The sequence below is a fragment of the Danio rerio genome, chromosome 11 (genome assembly GCF_049306965.1).
Source record: "Danio rerio strain Tuebingen ecotype United States chromosome 11, GRCz12tu, whole genome shotgun sequence".
Classification (NCBI taxonomy): domain Eukaryota; kingdom Metazoa; phylum Chordata; class Actinopteri; order Cypriniformes; family Danionidae; genus Danio; species Danio rerio.
Window position 1 is genome coordinate 23,406,345 of NC_133186.1, and position 20,825 is coordinate 23,427,169.

Genomic DNA, 20,825 nt, shown 5'->3' on the forward strand with positions numbered 1-20,825 from the left:
GTGGATAGAATTGGCTCAAACTGTACAGCGTTGTGTTAAATGAAACTTCAGTTCTTCAGCTCAAGTATTAAATACTTATTAAATTAGTGTAAAACAGAGCCTTAAAATGGTCATGCATTCCTTAATCCTTCTTAAGGAACATCTTTAAGCTCTTATAATCATTGTAAGTTTAAGTAACCTCAATGCAATGGTGCATTAGCCACCTACTAACCCCCTTTTGGCTGTCACCTTAACAGACACTTTAATACAAAGCATCTTACAGGGCATTCAAGGTATACATTTTAATCCGTCCATGAGAGTCAAACAAACAGCCTTGCAGAGTGGAAACACTGGCCTTCATTTTATCTACTCATTTCAAGAATGCAAAACGAAACGGGAAAGCTTAGATTTCAGTTAGAGTTCCAAAATGGCAGAAATATTAAGCTTCTGAAACGACAGCAAAGGAAAGTAATGGATGAGCTTATTTTGCATCAAATCATTTAAGTTCTAGAGAGCTAATATCTCTTTAAACAGAGTCTGGAGTCATTCTAAAGAGCAAAGGTGCAAAGCTTTCAGTGAAGCTTTCAAAATGTTCACACTTGTACTTCATGTACACCTAGAGGGTAAATACTTTTTAGAACTTAAGGGGAAAGCATTAGTATCTAAATAGTTCATATTAGCAGGAAACCTTAAAAATACTTATTAGTAAGGACATGAACTAGTATTGATGGTGCATATTAGCACCCTAAAAAAGGCTAATGTATAAGTCCCTAAAATTAACAAATTACTACTTAAATGTAAATATAAGTAACGGAACTACACTCTAAAAACTACTGTGCTTTTTCAACCAATATCTGGTTTAAATATCGACAAACCCAAATAAAATTTAACCAGATGACAGCTTTGTGCCATTTTCTCAGAGAGTGCACACATGTCCAATACAAAATCTTTCATCTTACTTTAACAACCTGAACAGTGCTGAACATAATGCAAGGAAACCCACAACAGACAGGCTGTGTTTTCAGTCAAAACACATTAGGTCATAAACCTGTTCTGAATGCATCCAAAACACCTTCCTTACAATTCAGCAGTTAGCAGCATAAAGAAAACAGCACTTCCGTGTAAACGCTTCTCATTTTTTTGCTATTAGGTGCAAATGCACTCACTCAGTCTTCACCAACCCATCAGCCTTGCATTCATACGCTACCTTTTCTACTTGTTTTGCCTGTGGACGCCGGAAGAATGAGGTTTTGGCGGTGAAGAAGGAGAAATCGTCGCTCTCCTCATCCAGGCTGCAGTATCCACTGCTCATGCTATTGCTGCCGGTCATTTGCGGGGTCGGATCCAGTTTGGGGGACTCCCTACACGGGTCTTCGTGGGACCAAATGCACCATTCCAGGTTCCAGGGATGGGAAGGGGAGGATGGGTTGGGAGCGGGGGACCACAGCTTCAGGTGAAGGGCCAGAGCTCCACGTGCTCCCGGAAACAAGCCCTGAAACTTCTCTCAGAGGTATCTGATGCTCAGTTCCTGTTTCCACAGGTCACAAACAGGCAGAAGTACCTTCTCTCGCTCCTGTCAGCCAATAGCCTGCTGATCTAAACCCACGACAACTGCTGGAGATGAGAAAAACAGCCCAAGGTGCAGGAAAGCATGTCAGTGCACATAAATTGCTGGTCTTGTCATCCACCAACTCGCATGCAGTCACACAGTCTTGCCATCAACAGGGCTAAAGGTGTGAGAATGTTGCACGAACATTGTGTTGCATCTTCCTTGAACAGGCTCAGATGGATGCAGGAGTCTCCGGTAAAGCTGCGACGAAAGACAGCAGAAAATCAACCTGCTTCACAGTGACTGAGTGAGCAGAGAACTGACGTACTGCACCTCCCTCCCTTCCTCCTTCTCTCACACCACCGCGCACGCTCTCTCGCTCTCTCTCTCTTTCTCGCTCCACCATCTGTGGTTGGGTCTGTTATCTGCCTACAAGCTTGCGCAAACACCCTCCTCCTTCCCCCTCCCTCCTCCACTATCGCTCTTCCTGCATGCAACTGCTCTTTGCTCAACTCAAGACATTTCCCATTGAAGAGAAAAAGAGACTGAGAGAAGGCAAGAAAGAACGAAAGAGAATAGACCAGAGGAGCGGGAGGAGGAAGGAGAGGAAAAGGAGAGAGATCTCTGCATGTGGTCTTGCAGAGGCTATTTTACATAGTACCTGATATGCAAAATTGCCCTTGATGGCAGGCAGAATGAATTCGGAGTATTGTTGAAAGGCACTGGAACGTTAATATAGGCAGCATTGAAAAAGAAATCTTATGTTTTATCAGTTTGGAAAAAATAAGGGACGATGTGTAATCACATGATCATTATATTAATAAAAGGTGGTTTTGTATCAATCTAACAGGGTTTATTTTATAAAAATATATCATGAGTTATATCATAAATAAAGAGATGGGCTCAACCAACAAGGACTTCCAGGACAACACATACACTTAATAAACAGATACACTTCATTAAATATGAACAGACATCACATATACTGTGTGTAGGACAGAATCTGCGCACATATTTTTTGTTATCCTGCGAAGACTTTAGTAAAAAAAAATCTGCAGATTCATGAGGAATGATTTTAGGAGCATCATAACTCATTCATTCATTCATTCATTCATTTTCTTGTCGGCTTAGTCCCTTTATTAATCCGGGGTCGCCACAGCGGAATGAACCGCCAACTTATCCAGCAAGTTTTTATGCAGCCCTTCCAGCTGCAACCCATCTCTGGGAAACATCCACACACACACACACTCATACACTACAGACAATTTAGCCTACCCAATTCACCTGGACCGCATGTTTTTGGACTGTGGGGGAAACCGGAGCACCCGGAGGAAACCCACACGAAGGCAGGGAGAACATGCAAACTCCACACAGAAACGCCAACTGAGCCGAGGTTCGAACCAGGGACCTTCTTGCTGTGAGGCGACAGCACTACCTACTGCGCCACTGCCTTGTCCCAGCATCATAACTAAAAACTTAATATATGAAATAAAAAATAATACCTTTTTAACTTTTATTAATGTTTACAATGCAAATCCAATTATATCCCCTTGGATCAAACAAAGCAAGTCTTTTACATAATATATCTACTAAAAGACAGAAAATATTACTTTACAAACAGAATTATAAATGACTATTATAAACATTTTATTATTACTATTATTATGTCACAAGATATTATTGAAATTAATTTAAAAACTGAATAAATATAAATTTATACATGTAAATACTCAATGATAGGCTAAAAATCTGCAGACTCCTTGTGGGCCTACCTATGTGCAATGAAATTGCAGGTTAACTATGTCTGTAGATAATAATGTATATTTGATTGTAACTTTAACTTAATTTAATTGTAATCCAATAAAGGGCACCTTCTGAAAAGCTGCTTTGAAACAATTATTAATTTAAATAATTAGCGCTATACAAATAAAATTGAATTGAACTGAATACATCTCAATGCATTTTGACTAATATGACCTAGTATAAATAAAAGAATGATTGAATGAATGAAATTAATGAAAACAACCAACTAATCAAATATTCCAAATAAAATAAAAATGTGTGTGTAAATAAAACACATATTTACCAACTAAATAATAAATGAAATGATAAAAAATATATGAATGCAAAATCACATTAAATATTTAACAAACTGCTATTTAGAATAAATAATTAGTGAACATTTGAGTTTAGATTTTTTTTTTATGTATAATGAAAGAACCACAGTCAAATGAGAAACATGAAAATAAACTGACTGCAAGCAGTTAGAATGGTCAATTACAATAAAGCATTCTAAACAAATCATTCCTTTTGGGATATACTATAAAATATTGCATTCTTCCAATCAGAATCAAATCTTTTCTCTGCTGCATTTCACTTCTGTATAAACAAAATCCACCATTGTGCCCTGCAAATAGCCTACTGTTTTCTCCAATACTAAATAACCTGTGATGTTCCTCATTTGTAAGTCACTTTGGATAAAAGCTTCTGCTACATGATTTAATGTAAATTTAAATATGCCAGAGAGCCTTTAAAAGCCACAGGTAGAATTCAAAGGCCTTACTGATAATCATTACTGTTGCACATTCTATAAATAATTCATCACACTGTAATGTCCTGCTGCCTGTGCACTGCATGAGCAATCTAACACTAATAGTAATAAACAGAGAGCAATCGTTTGAATGGAACCTTTAAGAGATGTCTTCCAGATGGACAAGAAAACAGCATCTAAAACAAAAGCAAATTAACCATACAAACACTGCAGACTAAGAAAAACCAGAGCGTCACAACATTAAATGTACATATGTTCCACTGCAGGTCAAAATTAAAGTTGACATCTGATCTCTCCTTGCAGCCATCAGGGCTTTTGGTCTTAACCTTTGACCGTGACCTTGAGCGCATTATTAGTCCAGCTGGAGCACCATTATACGTTAGATGTGCACAAGATAAGCATATAAAATCAAATCACTGTCATATACATTCGGCTATCAACAAGAAATGAGTCACAGTGGTCAACTATTTGGTATTTTAATGATAATAACTAAACTAATGGTGGTTCAACATCCAACTAATTTATTTGAATTTAGTTTTAGCTATCTTGAAAAAATATAATCTTGTGTAAGATGGTACTGAAACTGGGACCAAAATGTATCAATACAAACTTTAAACAGAAATGTTTGCTGACCTTTATTATTATTCATTTTGATCAATTTCGTAATTCCTGAAGGCTTTTGTGGTTTTGAATACATTTGCCTATTGAAATGTTCAGGTAAAATAAAGCAAACTTAGAACATCCTTCTGTCTGTTGCTTGTTTTCATCACTTGAATTTTTAACTGAACAGCCAATCAGAGTTCTCTCTTTTAGTTACGTAGAGGTTTATTGTTGATGGCGGATGGTGATTGATCAATCAACCAAATGTTCAATAACAGTGTCCAACCAGTGCAGAACACAAGCAAAAACTAAACTGACATGTGCTCAGTGATGATTACCACAACATATTGACAGTTGGCTTGGTGTATCAGGAGTCAAAACCTCAAAGCAATAGCTCACCCAAAATATGAATGTTTCTTTTTCATTTCCTCACAATAAAGTGGTTTTTAAAAAAATGATGAATTTCTTTTATTTGTTGAACACAAAAAAAAAATGTATTCTGAAGAATCTTGGAATTTTCCAGCATTCTTCAGTTCTGTATATTTTCTTTTTTGTTCAACAGAACAAATAAACTCAAACATGTGTGGAACAATAAGTAAACAATCAAAGTATTATCATTTTTGAGTGAACAACCAATTTAAAGCACTTTCTAAATGCATCCTATGTAAACATCTAAAAAATGTTCTGACTGGCACCAAGTGAATCCAAACTCCAAATATACAAAATAATATATAAAACTTTAAATATACAAGATTTCTATCTTTTCTTTTTCAGTGGAAGTTGTTTCGTCAATACGGTGAAAGTCAACTGTATCCAGCCAATGACTGATAGACAACACAATGCCAAGCCGGCATCGCAATCCTCAACCCTGCCCCCTATGCAGCAGCAACCCGAAAAATACACACTCAGGCCCCGTTTACACTAATATGTCTTAGTTTTAAAATGACATTTTGGAATGTAAAGCGATCCACGTCCAAACTGGCATCTAGCATTTCTAAAAAAGATCTCCATCCACACTATACCACTGAAAACGCACACTGTGCGCACGTCTGAGCTCCAGGCAATCAGCGGGTGCTTTGAGCACAAAACCCCAGAGAGCAGTGCACGTCCCACAGTGTACCACTGGATCGCATCTCACTATTGTTGTTAAATGTGATATTTAATTCATCTGGTCTCTATCTACAGACTCTTTTGTCTTTTGAATCTATCAGGTAATCTGTCACAGCGTCAGTGCACTCAATCTTTTGCTTTCACGCTTTTACTAAGTAATTTTAGCAAAAACCTCAGATACTGTTGGTTGTGCATACAGACACAGATCACTCGGCCTATTTATGCCAGAGTCCCACAGAAAAAGTGATTGACAGGTGTTAATTTGTGAGTAACTTATCTTTATTTATTTAGGATTTGGTTATGGTTGAAACGGTAGGCTACAAATAATTATATTGTTATGAATAAATTAATGATTAATAAATAATTCATTCACCACTGCCTATGGCGATGATGCCATCGTCCATTGCAATGTTTCAGATTAGACATTGTTTGATGCTAAATTGTTCGACATCACCCAACTCTAATTTAAACAAAATAACTTTAGTGTTTTGCAGAAGAAAGAAAATAATCTAAATAATATTTATAGCACATCAGTACCATCAACTTGATAATAACTTGTTAATTATTTAAAGGAATACACTGATATAAACAATACAGCTGATGTAACTAATTCTTTATATGTGGAAGCTAAAAACCGATATAAACCAATGAAATCAAACAAACAGAATGTCAACTGATTCTAATAAGGCAGCATATACAAAGCGCATCACTGTAATTATCTAACAGCCTTTTATTCCTTCAGCGACTAAATGCAATGCAATTCTTCACTGCGTTACTATGGGAAAACACTGGCAATATCCCAACTTGAAATGAGATCATTTATCACCACTTTTTTCATTTATTGCCTGCTTTAGTCTGGATTCTGCAGCAAGTAGACAATTTCTCACAAAGGGACATAAAAGACGAGAAGAAAGAGGTTGCCACTATAAACGAGAGGAGGCTGAAAGCCACTTTGGATTCTCTTTAGTCAGCATTATTAGATTCTCACTGAACACCGCAATGGGCCACATTTCTGCCATCTTCTTTCAATGCAGCATGGCTTACACTATACATCTAGAGTCCATATTCATAAACGATGAAAATCTGATGTGGTGCACGAGCTATGGATGGACATAAAAACATCATCACTAGCAGCTTATGACAAATTACCTTAAGCGTTGGCCTTGGGTCACATTATCATAATCAATGAGTTGGATGGCTGGAAAAGACAGAGGGGCTGAGCTCATTCAATATCCAAAGCCCCTGGGGAGAAGAAAGGTCCTCTTTTGGCTACTGTCAATATACCCCAATTAATTCTCGCAAGAACTCAATCGTTTCCCTCAAAAGAGCTTGCAAGGGGGTATATGCAATTGCCCAGGAAAATTTAATCAATACCATGGATGATGTGTGCAAAATCAAAGTAAACCACCCAGACTAAAAAAGCCACAATGAAACTGTGAGGGGCCTAAAATGGAGGGCAATACATGCAAGTGGAAAGTGTCATTTGTCACCGTCAAATACCGGCTGTAAAGTTGTCTAAAGTATGAAGTATGGAGTGAAGAGGCTTACAGATAATCGATGTGCCTGACAATGATAATGTATCTCAAACAATCCAGCATTTTTCTCTACAGGGAAGCAGATGGCTTTGTATTCCCTCCGCGTTTTAGTTCTAAACGTTTCTTCTTGTAATTGCTCTGCTATTGTGCTGGCGACACGTTCTGTGAAGAGTAACTGGAGGCTTGGTTGGATCATGACACTGGACTCGGCTCTTGTTTCACAGTGGTGTTAAATGCCGTCAGGACGCTCCAAATGATATGTTTCTGATCCTGCTGTAACACCTCTCTTATTCTCGAACTTAGTTAAATAATGCAGATGGTTTCTGATTTCCAGGCCTGATGATGAGCAAACTGTGGAGGAGAAACAGTCTTAGCTCTGTTTGGTGGGCTCTCTGTGAAACAATGGTGTATTTATAACCCGTAACTATTCTTTACTGTTATCAACTGTTACTGAATGTATTGTTCCTTCCTACGTCTTCAGAAGCATAGAGCTCTGAACCAACAGGCTGAATTCTAGTAGCTATAGTTTATATATAAACTCATGACTTCCTGTGTGGTTTTTAAAAAACAACGAGTAAACATTAGGGCTGGGGAAAAAAAAAAGAAGAAGAAAAAAAAATATATATAGAACGATAGAAAGAATGATAGATAGAAAACAATGATAGATATAAAGAACGTTAGATAGAAGGAACAATAGATAGAACGAATGATAGATAGACAAAACAATAGAGCCATAGATAGAGCTTTAGGCTAGAATAATAGAATATTAATAGAATGATAAACTGATGGAATGATCAATAGAATGATGGATGGATGGATGGAAAACAATAGGTAGATGGATAGAATGATAGATAGAATGATAGTATTGTAGATAGAACAATATATAGAACAACACATAGATAGGATGATCGAACGATCGAACAACGGTTTGACGGACGGACGGACGGATGGATGGATGGATGGACTGAAGGACAGCAGAATAAATAGAACTATATAATGATGATAGAATGATAGATAGAACCAATGATGATGGATAGAAAAAACGGTAGATAGAAAGAACAATAGAGCCATAGATAGAACTTTAGATAGAACCATAGATAGAATGATAGATAGAACAATAGAACTATAGATAGAATGATAAAATGATAGGACGCTAGATAGAATGATGTATGGATGGATGATGGATGGATGGATGGATGGATGGATGGATGGATGGATGGATGGATGGATGGAAAACGATAGACGGAGAGAATGATAGAATTATAGAAAGAATGATAGAATGACAGATATAACAATACATAGAATGATAAATGGATGGATGGAAGGATTGGCAGACGGCAAGATGAATAGAACTATAGAATGATGGATAGAATGATAGATAGAACCAAAGAATGATAGAAACCAAGAACGATACATAAAAAGAACGATAGATGGAAAGAACGATAGAGACAAAACGATAGACAGAAAGAACGATAGACAAAAAGAACGATAGACAGAAAGAACGATAGAGCCATAGATAGAACTTTAGAGCGAGTGATAGATAGAACGATAGAACTATAGAAAGAACAATGGATAGAATGATAGAACTATAGATAGAATGACAGAATTATAGGACAATAGATATAATGATGGATAGAATGAGGTAGAATGATAGAATTATAGACAGAACAATAAACAGAACGATAGATAAAACAATACATAGAAGGGATGATAGAACAATAAAACGATGGATGGATGGATGGATGGATGGAAAACAATGGATGGAAAACAATGGATTGATGGATGGATAGATGAAAAGACAGACAGATAGAAAGATGGAACAATATAATAATAGACAGATGGAATGATGTAATGATAGATAGAATAATAGATAATTAGAATGATAGATAGATAGATAGATAGATAGATAGATAGATAGATAGATAGATAGATAGATAGATAGATAGATAGATAGATAGATAGATAGATAGATAGATAGATAGATAGATAGATAGATAGATAGATAGATAGATAGATAATAGATAGATAGATGATAGATAGATAGATAGATAGATAGATAGATAGATAGATAGATAGATAGATAGATAGATAGATAATAGATAGATAGATAGATAGATAGATAGATAGATAGATAGATAGATAGATAGATAGATAGATAGATAGATAGATAGATAGATAGATAGATAGATAGATAGATAGATAGATAAAAATTACATCAGACACATTAATCAAATGGCATAACAACAGTTAATCCCTTTTTTAACAAGTTACTTCTGTTTGACTCTAGAATACGTCACATTACTGAAGTGAAATAAAACCGGATCCTCGTCAAGATCAAGATCACTTCCTGTGTCTTCATTCAGTCTTACAGCACAACAGAGCCACAAAACACTCTGCAGATTCTGTTTTAGGAATCCACAGTAGAATAATGCACCGAGCAAACCCACACAAATCAGCATATAAATGCGCTTTACTACAGCTCTCCTCCAAATGATGAAATCAGCCCATGCCCACACACACACACACACACACACACACACACACACACACACACACACACACACACACACACACACACACACACACACACACACACACACACACACACACACACACACACACACACACACACACACACACACACCCCAGGATCTCTTGCGTGGTTTTCAGGAATAAGCTGGCACGCCAAATTTACTCCACATTCACAGTAGATGCATCCATTACATAAAACACTCCAAAAGAATCTATGAATGTCTGAATGAGCTGGATGACTCAAGTATAACATTTCACTTCATGACCTTAGTTTTCAGGACACACAAACACGCACATGGTGATCTGACACACTAGTTACACCACAGGAAATGTCACAGCGAGATGTCAAACATGGTACATGAAAAAATTAATAAAAATGGCACATGCTAATCAAAAAACATATGCTGTTTCTACAGAACCACACTGCTGTGGCGGTGTGAGTGCATGTGACACATTCAGAGTGTGTTTGTTTTGTGTGTCTGTGAATATGTACACACCCGAGGACAGGAAAAGGAAGTGTATGAGAGATGACAACAGCCTATCTGCACTACTATAGAGAGCCCAAGCCGATGATGTGCCTCCAGCAGCTGGAGAAACAAGCCCTTAGCGCCCGTTTTACAGCACTTTCACGGCCAATAAATGCCAAGAGAATAAAAAACTGCTTCTCTGGAGTTGCAAATTTATTCTTGTTTGTGCCTGATGTTGCAAAAGGGACCTTCAGGGGCTTTCAGATCAAATCAGCTAATATTTTCTGTGGTAAAACCGAAGAGATAAACAAGACCTCGGGAAGGAGCACTTACTGTTACGGAAGGGCAGTGAAGCTACAAAAACTGAATGATAATCCAAGGCTAACTGTGAGCTAGCACAGCAGTACTGGGGCTAATGTTTTGAGGCTAATAGGGGAGATGAGGGTTAGCGTAGTGTGTCTGCATGATATGAGGGACATTAGGATAATGTGCATGAAGAACATTTTGTGTTTTCATGAGGCAAAGACAATAAGAGATAGACAGAGCAGTTGAAGTTGTAAGCAATATGCTATGACAGGAAAAGTGTGAAGTATAGCAAAATACATAACGTAATGCATCATTTATTTGATATATTTTTAACTAATATATAATGGCTAATTTATCAATTTGAAGCTATTAGCATTTTAAATACAGCATAAACATGCATTGATTTATATTTATCCAAAAGTTCTGTCTAATTCTTGAATCCAATTAGCTGATAGCCATGCACTATTCTGCAATAACAGCACTTCTACAGCCTCTTCAACCTTGTGTATTAAGGCTGATTCATACTTCTGCATCGAGCGCATGCATATGGTCCTGCACAGCCTACGCATGGCTGCATAGCCTGCTGTCACTGACGTGCACCTCTTAAAAATGTAACTACACCTCGCATTGACGCTTAGCGTAAGCTTTGTGATTGGTCGACTTGGTATCGCTGACGAGTTTGGGCGAAACAGAGAGCCACACAAGCCCGATGGAGCGAGTGTTTTCAAGTGTCGAGTCCTACACTTTTATCTGTCACCTCTCTTTTTTGGAACTCAATTTTAATTTTGGAAACCAGATCTAAATTTAGTGGTAATGGTTGGGTCGGGTAGATAACATTTAGCAGCAGGTGAACAACGACTGAATATACAGCGGGAGTACTCAGGTGTGGAATAAAACCTGGCAGGAGTGGAACTAAAAATTCAGTCCCACTCAGATCTCTACATCCATCAGCCTGCTGAGCAAAGACTGTTGACGTTCCATCACAAGTTGGAGACAGAGACAGCATAATAAGCCCTTAGAGGAGAAAAATTCAGCGTAATTTCAAATAACAGGTGATCAAATCGGTGACACGGTTTCGCAGTAGGTAGTGCTTACCCCTCACAGCAAGAAGGTTGCTGGTTCGAGTTTCGGCTGGGTCAGTTGGCATTTCTGTTTGGAGTTTGCATGTTCTCCCCGTGTTCACGTGGGTTTTCTCCGGGTGCTCCGGTTTCCCCCACAAGTCCAAAGACATGCGGTATAGGTGAATTGAGTAAGCTAAACTGTCTGTAGTGTATGAGTCTTAATGAGTGTGTGTGTGTTTCCCAGTGATGGAATGCGACTGGAAGAACATCTGCTGCATAAAAACATGCTGGATACGTTGGCAGTTCATTAGGCTGTGGCGACCCCAGATTAATAAAGGGACAAAGCCAAAAAAAAAAGGAATGAATGAATGATGAGATCAAATCATTATTAAACTGGTAAGTGACATTCTAAGTCGATCTCTCTCTTTTTTATGTTGTAGTGCTGCATTTAGTGTTTAGTGAAGTGTTTGCTTTGCTTTGGCTTTTTTAGGGTTACATATTAAGATCTCCCGATTGAAACAGAAATACTAGGGAAATCTCTGTAGACTGATGGCATTTCATAAAAAATGTGAATAAGAGCAAAATCAGCTGTTTAGTCATCACTTTAGACATTAGGCTACAGAATCATTCAAACACTAGCTCTAAAGTGATGTTGGTGGATTAGTAATGGTTTCTACTCTTCTGACGTCAGCTGCAAATGTGAATAAAGTGGTTTCTTGTACAAAAGGTTTTTTGAGACTCCGTTTTTAATTTACTTTTTTATATCCATGATTATGATGTCAAACTGTTGTAATAACACAATATCACACTCATAGCAGTGTGATACGGCTGTACAGAATATTGTCACTGGTGGGACACTAAGGCACTCGGCCTGCAGCCTTGAGCCAAAGCACCAGATATACAGCCATATTGCACTGCTACTTGTGTGATTTTGCTATATATATTCTTCTGAACAACAGTGGTTTGTTTTGTGGCCAATCGAAAAAAATGCTTAAGGGATTACCAATTTTAAAAAATGAAAGAACTGTTTTTTTTAATTAATATTTATAATAGCAATCAATGTATTTATTGTGTTATAGTCAATCCTAGTGCTGTGCTCATGCCTTCAATTTTTTTGGACCAGAAAACAACAAACAAACAAACAAAAAACAATACATTTTGTAATACACTCTATTTACACTCACCTACCACTTTATTAGGTACATCTGTCCAACTGCTCTGTAACAAAACTTCTAATCAGCCAATCACATGGCAGCAACTCAATGCATTTAGGCATGTAGACATGGTGAAGATGATCTGCTGCAGTTCACACCGAGCATCAGAATGGGGAAGGAAGGGGATTTAAGTGACTTTAAACGTGACATGGTTGTTGTTGTCAGACAGGCTGGTCTGAGTATTTCAGAAACTGCTGATCTACTGGGATTTTCACTCAAAACCATCTCTAGAGTTTACAGAGAACGGTCCAAAAAAGAGAAAATATCCAGTGAGCGGCAGTTCTGTGAATGCAAATGCGTTGTTGATGCCAGAGGAGAATGGCCAGACTGGTTTGAGCTGATAGAAAGACAACAGTATCTCAAATAACCACTCATTGCACCCGAGGTATGCAGAAGAGCATCTTTGTATGAATGTCAAACACATGTCAAACCTGTCAAAAAAGGCGGATGGGCTACAGCAGCAGAAGACATCACCGGGTGTTACTCTTTTCAGCTAAGAACAGGAAACTGAGGTTACAGTTCACACAGGCTCTCCAAAATTGGACAATAGTAGATTTAAATAGTGTTGCCTGGTCTGATGAGTCTCAATTTCTGCTGCAACATTCGGATGGTAGGGTCAGAATTTGCCGTCAACAACATGAAAGCATGGATCCATCCTGCCTTGTATTAACAGTTCAGGATGGTGGTGGTGGTTTAATGGTGTGGGGGATAATTTCTTGGCACACTGTGGGCTAATTGAGCATCACGTCAATGCCACAGCCTACCTGAGTATTGTTGCTGACCATGTCCATCCCTTTATGACTGCAGTGTACCCATCTTCTAATGGCTACTTCCAGCAAGATAATGTGCCATGTCAAAGTGTGAATCATCTCAGACAGGTTTCTTGAACTAATAAATGACCTAATAAAGTGACCGGTGAGTATACAACCAAATATTAGTATGACCAAATCCGCATATTAGAATGAACCACATGATGTCTGGAGAAATTACCACTAATATTTCTGCTTTGATTCACAGGACTATTCGAACATATATTAAGCTAAAAACTGTTCTTTTATATTGCAACAACATTTCACAAAATAACTTTCACCGTATCAACTAAATGTAGAGAATCATGTGGGTGAACTCAATATTCCAACCCTATATTTTAACCAGCAGCACACTTTGCATCACAAATGGGCAGAAAATGGCAACATAACAACAAAAGTGCTTGCCAAGCCCAAGTGCTGTCTTAGCAAATGCCCTTGAGATTCACACATAACCACACGCACAGTCGCTCATATCGGAGTGATTCATCTACATAAGGTCAGTGGTTCTCCCAGAGGTCCTGGGGCGCTGGTGTGGCTGTAAAAAGGATCTCTGTTCAAATAAATGCTTCTGGCTGCAGAGGTCTGTACATCCCTGAAGCCGGTGTGGGGGTGTCCAACTGCTGTTTTGCTGTAATTAAGTTGTGAGGCTGTTTTAATGGGCTATCTGCATTTCCTGTGCATATCTAGTGGCTGTCTGTTTGAAGAATGATACGTCTGACTGTGCTGTCTGAATGACAGTAAAGACACAATGTCTGCCAGTGTGACAGGCTTACGGACACACAGACTTTAATGTCTAATAATGAATCAAGTTACATTTTAAAGACAAGACATGAAGGCACCTTTCAGTTTTTGGTGTTTTTTTTAATCTAATGTAACAAAAGCATCCAGAATACACTTTAAAATGTTAAATCTATTCCTATACATATTTTTAAAGGCTTACAGTTTTTTCTTAAATTTCCTCTTTAATTGGTGTTACTCCAGTGTTTCCCAACCATGTTCCTATAGGACCACCAACACTGCATGTTTTGGATCTCTTCTTTGTCTGGCACGCCCATTACAAGTCTTTCAGTCTCTGCTAATGAGCTGATGATCTGAATCAGATGTGTTTGGTTAAGGAGACATGGAAAACGTGCAAAGCTGGTGATCCTCCATGAACATGGTTGAGAAACACCGGCTGTTCGTCAGCATTCTTCTGTTCTGGTGTTCTCGTATAACGCCATCATCAACTGCCAAATTTAGTCAGTACTGCAAGAACAGAGGACGCGTAAAAGTTCTCAGATGTGTTTTTGGTACAGAGGATGCACCGATGCAGGCTTGAGCACCGAACTCGCTCTAGTCCCAGAAATCATTGCGACCGAATAAAGGTGGTAAGAATCGCAACATTTTATATAGATTTATTATTGAAATTCAGAGATATAACTTACTTAAAAAAACGAAAGTTTACGAAAGTAAACATTACCTTGAAAATCTTAATAGAGACATAAACACAAAGGGTCTATTTAAGATCTGCTTCATTTCTATTGTGCAATGTATATTTGTAAGGTTTTGTGCATGTAATATGTATTGAAAAAAGGGGAAAAAAGCATAACTCGTCATTGTATGAATGCTGTAATGATCCATTTTCCGTTACAAATGCGCGAAGGTCTTGTGTCCATCAGGAAGAACGTAGCATCTCATTTCTCAAAGCATGCGCTTTCTCTTCTCGCGGTCTGTTTGTTTTTCTGAAGTGACCTGGCAAGACCCGTCTTTACAAGAACACAAGTCTATTCTCTGCGTTCAAGTAATTAAGAAACAGCAACTGTCTTACTACAAACTTAACAGTTCTATTATTCATATGGGTATTTTGAAGGTTTTTTGAAGGGGTTTCATTCATTCATTTATTGATTTTTCTTTTCGGCTTAGTGCCTTTATTAATAAGGGGTCGCCACAGCCGAATGAACCGCCAAGTTACCCAGCATATGTTCTATGCAGTGCATGCCCTTTCAGCCTCAACCCAACACTGGGAAACATACAGAGAGATTTGTTTATCCATAATTTGCATGTTTATTATACAACATTTTATTCTATGGCGACGCAGTAGGTAGTGCTGTCGCCTCACAGCAAAAAGGTCGCTGGCCCGAACCTCGGCTTGGCTCAGTTGGCATTTCTGTGTGGAGTTTGCATGTTCTCTCTGCATTCGCGTGGGTTTCCTCCGGGTGCTCCGGTTTCCCCCACAGTCCAAAGACATGCGGTACAGTTAAATTGGGTAGGCTAAATTGTCCGTAGTGTATGAGTGTGATGGGTTGCGGCTGGAAGGGCGTCCACTGTGTAAAAACGTGCTGATAAGTTAGCGGTTCATTCCGCTGTGGTGACCCCAGATTAATAAAGGGACTAAGCCAACAAGAAAATAAATGAATTAATTTTATTCTATTCAATAAAATATACAAATATTATATTCATACATATTAACTTTTTTTACTGGCTGTTCTCAACATTTTCTGAATTCTGGAGTGATGAAAAGAGATTTCCTAAATCCCCTATAAAAATCTTTGACTAATATGTAAAACAAAATGACTAAATAAATAAAAAACAATACTTTTGAAACTGACTTTATCCAGTGTTCAAATTGTAGTGTTAGAAGTGTAAGCAATTTACTGCATATTTGATGAAATAAGTTCTCATTTGCATATTTAAACATAACCTTTTAATTTTTTTTTTTTTTTTTACAATTCCTAAATTAATCAACTTGGTAGTACTGTGATAATAATTAGTTATTAACCTTCAGTGTTTGCCCTAGGCATGTTTAATTTGTTTTATGTTGCAAAAGACGCAGGGCAGTCATTTGCATGCTAATCATTCTGCGCACAAATGATTTTGCCTGATTTATCTGCCCGGTGTGTTGAAGTGTAAAATAACAAAAAGTTGTGTTTGCTATAGTTAAAACTTATCCCTTATTCTAAAAGCTGCATCAAATCAGTGATATAATCTGCAGTTCCCAAGATGAATACGAGGAGGCCACTAATGTGAAATTCATTTCCGTTGAGAAACAACCATAATGCCCTCTGCTGACAGCTCAGCATTCAGCAACTCTCCATCTGTGTGACAGCGCCGGACAGCTGGGTTTGCTCTTTTCCTCATTTAGAGGAGACAGGAATAGACAGGAGAGGCCACATAAACAAGACAGATACACAGAGTCTACAGGGGACAGAAGGGCTTTTTTCTCTAATGACTATTCTGACAATATAAACACTCTGGAGGAAAATTGTAACCTTGGAATTATAAGGTTCTGTCTCCATTATGAACGGGTTTGAGATATTGAGTATTAAAGGATTTGCTATCTATACAGCAGAAATGTGATATGGGGAACACGTCTCTTTTATACGTGACCCTGAATGTATATGTTTCAAGTATGTTATAGTGATTTTTTGCAACAGGTCGAACCTTCTAATTATAAATCTTAAAAAATAATAAAACCTGCTAGGAATAAGGTGGTTTTATTTCATAATATATTTATTGAAGTAGTAATTTTAATAGATTATTTCTATTTAAATAAAATCTACTATAAACAGTTGAAGTCAGAATTATTAGCCCCCCAAATGATGTTTAACAGAGCAAGGAAATGTTCACAGTATGTCTGATAATATTTTTTCTTCTGGATAAAAGTCTTATTTGTTTTATTTTGGCCAGAATAAAAAGCAGTTATACATTTTTTAAAAACCATTTTAAGGTCAAAATGATTAGCTACTTTAAGCTAAATATAAGACAGTTTAATGGCACAGTATGCAAATTCTTGCCCCTAGACAGCACATTTACAACAAACAAATGTGTTGTTTGATGATGCTGTGAGTGAGTGTGGAATCATGGGAGTTCTGGACTTCATTACATCCTACTGGACTCCTGCAGAAATCATGTTCATGTATTAGCATTCAAAACCTATTATCAGGGTAGTATGAAGCAGAGTAAGGCTGAGAGCTGCAGAGCTTTTATTATGCCACTTTCGATCATTTCTGTTTTTTTCCAGTCGTGACCATGTCAAGAATAATTAGCTCTTTTTCATCATACTAAATACATTTTATGGTTCTGTTATAATGCGGATCTGTGCAGAAAAACACATTAAAACATATTTGTGCTTCCCTGTTTTCTAGAAAATCAAGCCAGAAATTGAGGGTGTATGATGTCATTAGCATGGAGACAAAGAATATGGTCCGCGTGATTAGTTAAAATGTAGTTTGTTCAAAACATTTGGGATAATGTAAGCACACAGATCTACATAAGTACATAAGATTTTTAATATTTAAATTTTTAAAAGTCGAACATATTGTGCCTTTAAGTCTTTGAAACCTTAAAAAGATATTTTTTTTTCCAAATGATCAAAGAATAATATGTGAATAATTTATAATTCTAAAGGTGACCAAACAGGGTTTATTAGATGTCCTCATAGCCTGGTATGGATTGAGGTCATGGGTTCCTCTAAAACTTTTTATATCTTCGTGTGCATGTTGCTGAGGACAGTTTGCCCTCTGCAAACTCCCGCTGCTCTTTCTCATTCCCAACTGTGCTGTCACTTCCTGTGTACCTGGACTAGACTGCAGAAACGCAGCCAAGCATCAGAGAGGCAGTTAAGCATGTGCTAATGTGTCCCAGCAAAGCGACCCAGAGAGGATCAGATCCAGTTTACGCTTCATCCCTCGCATCTTGCTGCATAATTTCATGCTCTCTTTCAAAATCTGGAAAGCACTCTACATGCTTCACCTACAGCAATCATCAAAACGTGCCTCAAAAGGGAATATAGTACAAAAGCAAGATAGTATAATTTTCCACTACGGTATATGTCAAAGTTACTGTCATAAATTCATTACTATATATTATATATTTACTTTTATAAATAAATAAATAAAAATTGTGAGATAAAATTTAAAATAGTCATGCTTTAGGATATGTATCAGATATTTGGAAGAGGTTACAGGGATAATTCACCCAAATGTTTATGTATTTTTTTTTTATTTACTTAGCATTTACTCACACTCAAGTGGTTCTAAAAATGTATGAATTTATTTCTTCTGTTGAACACAAAACAAGATATTCTTAGGTATACTTATTTTTTGTTCAACCAAAGAAATAAAGTCAAATGGGTTTGGAACAAGTGGAGGATGAGTAAATGAGTTAGGTTTTTGGATGGACTATCTCTTTAATTCAATTATTTTTGCTTTCCTAGCTTTGCACAATAACACACTCTCTGTTATCCTATTAAAACAGGCCTGTGACCCATTTTTTGCTTCACCAGACGAATTACCTTTCGAGATGCTCTCCTTGTGTTTCTCTATCCGTTTGGTAAGTCTGATGTCATGCGTCACAGTTTTTGGGTCAAAATGCTCTATTAGGTGGCATATTATACACTCACAGTCTGCAGTAATGCTATTGAAAATCATGATTGTAAAGTTTATATAAATGCATGACAGGGTGCGAATTACAGGAGGGTTAATTAAGCTTGAACAGTCATGAAGGACATTAAAACGAGATGTATGGAGGGGGCAGCCCTTTGAAAAAATTGCTCTGTATCTGTATATAAAATTGTGATGTTAATAATTAAAATAATTCAACTATTCCGGCATGTTTTACACAGCGGATATCCTTGCAGCCACAACACAGTACTCACATGCATTCACATGCACTCACTACAGCCAATTTAGTTAATCTATTCTCCTATACTGCATGTCTTTGGACTGTGGGGAAAACTGGAGGATTAGATGGAGTTTAGATAAAGTGTTAAATGCATAAGAGAGAAAAGGGTTTCTAGAGGTGGTTTATCAAGCCCACTCAACTGAATGAAGCACAATTGAAATGTACAATGTTTCCAAGAGACATGGAGTGAATAAGAAAGTGTCTATAGTGAAAATGTGCAACCCGGTGCACAAGTCAGAAAGATGGGAGGATGTTTTTCCTACAGGTGGTTTGTTGTTTGATTCTCAGGAATGCATGGGGGGATTTTCAGAGGAGGTAAAGTAACTGGGGATGAGGGCTCCAACAGCCTGAGGGAAGAAGCTGTTGAGTAGTCTAGCCGAGCAGGCTTAAAATGAAATGCCAACTGGCCCAGCTGGTACTCTAACCAGCAACCTTCTTGCTGTGAGGCAACAGTGCTAACTACTATAACAGTTCAAACTATTGTGAGTGTTTAACTGCAAGTTAAAATTTCATTTAGCAGTCAAAAACTAGCAGATTTAGAACACCAATAGACACTTAAGTGTACACAAGATGTTTTTCTTTTAAAATAGGTTTTTGTATCTATATATAGCCTAAAAGTATTAAAGGAAGAATTTGTATTTTAATTGGCATCTGCTCATAAACTATAAAATAATAAGTGCAATCTTTTAATCCATTTATTTGTGAAGGGATGCAAACTTGTCACTGTTTATTTTACATAAACAATACAAACATCTTCTGAAATAGCTAATCTGAGGTTACTATAGGTCAGAATACACTCAGTATCCCTGAATACACTGACAAATTGATTAATAAATTAGATGTAACTGAATTAAATATATACATTTGGTTTATTGAAGCATGTATTACACAAACCAAAAAAAAGCTGACCCCATTTCCCACCCTGATGCCTGATCTCAGATAATCAGAGGGATTCATATTTTACAAATGGTTATAATACTGGCACACAACATACAGTCTACTGAACACCATTACTTTGTAAAAGATCCACTTTACTGTGTGATATTCAGAGAGTTTTCTCAATTCAAAAGAATAGATGCAGTAACCAAGTAACCATAGTCACATCTTAAATGGACAGTAGCAGCTTAAAGGGATAGTTCACCCAAAAAATGAAAATTCTGTCATCATTTACTCTTCTCATTTGTTTCTCACCTTTATGAGTTTCTTGCTTTTATTGAACACAAAAGAGAAAACTTGGTAACCTGTAACCATAGACTTCCATAGTATTTGTTTTTCTTACTATGGAAGTCTATGGTTACAGGTTTCCAGCTTTCTTCCAAATAACTTATTTTATCATTCAACAGAATAAAGAAGACCTCAAAGTTTGAAACCATTTGAGGGTGAGTAAATATTGAGTCATCTTTTATTTTTAGGTGAACTGTATACGTTTAATAAGTCGATAGTGAGAAGCT

The 20,825-nt window shown here is 37.3% G+C and overlaps 1 protein-coding gene across 3 annotated transcripts in view; it reads right to left on the reverse strand.

The window, feature by feature from the left end:
• Positions 1 to 20,825, reverse strand: part of rassf5 (Ras association domain family member 5) — a 74,153-nt gene that overhangs the window by 21,796 nt on the left and 31,532 nt on the right. Inside the window, exon 1 of one of the 3 annotated variants that reach the window (XM_005172889.6) lies at positions 1,187 to 1,849. The exons of the other annotated variants lie outside the window; for them this stretch is intronic. Coding sequence (XP_005172946.2) covers positions 1,187 to 1,309 — 123 coding nt within the window. The 5' untranslated portion in view covers positions 1,310 to 1,849. Of the gene's footprint in view, positions 1 to 1,186; positions 1,850 to 20,825 lie in introns of those variants that run through there. 3 annotated transcript variants of the gene reach the window in all.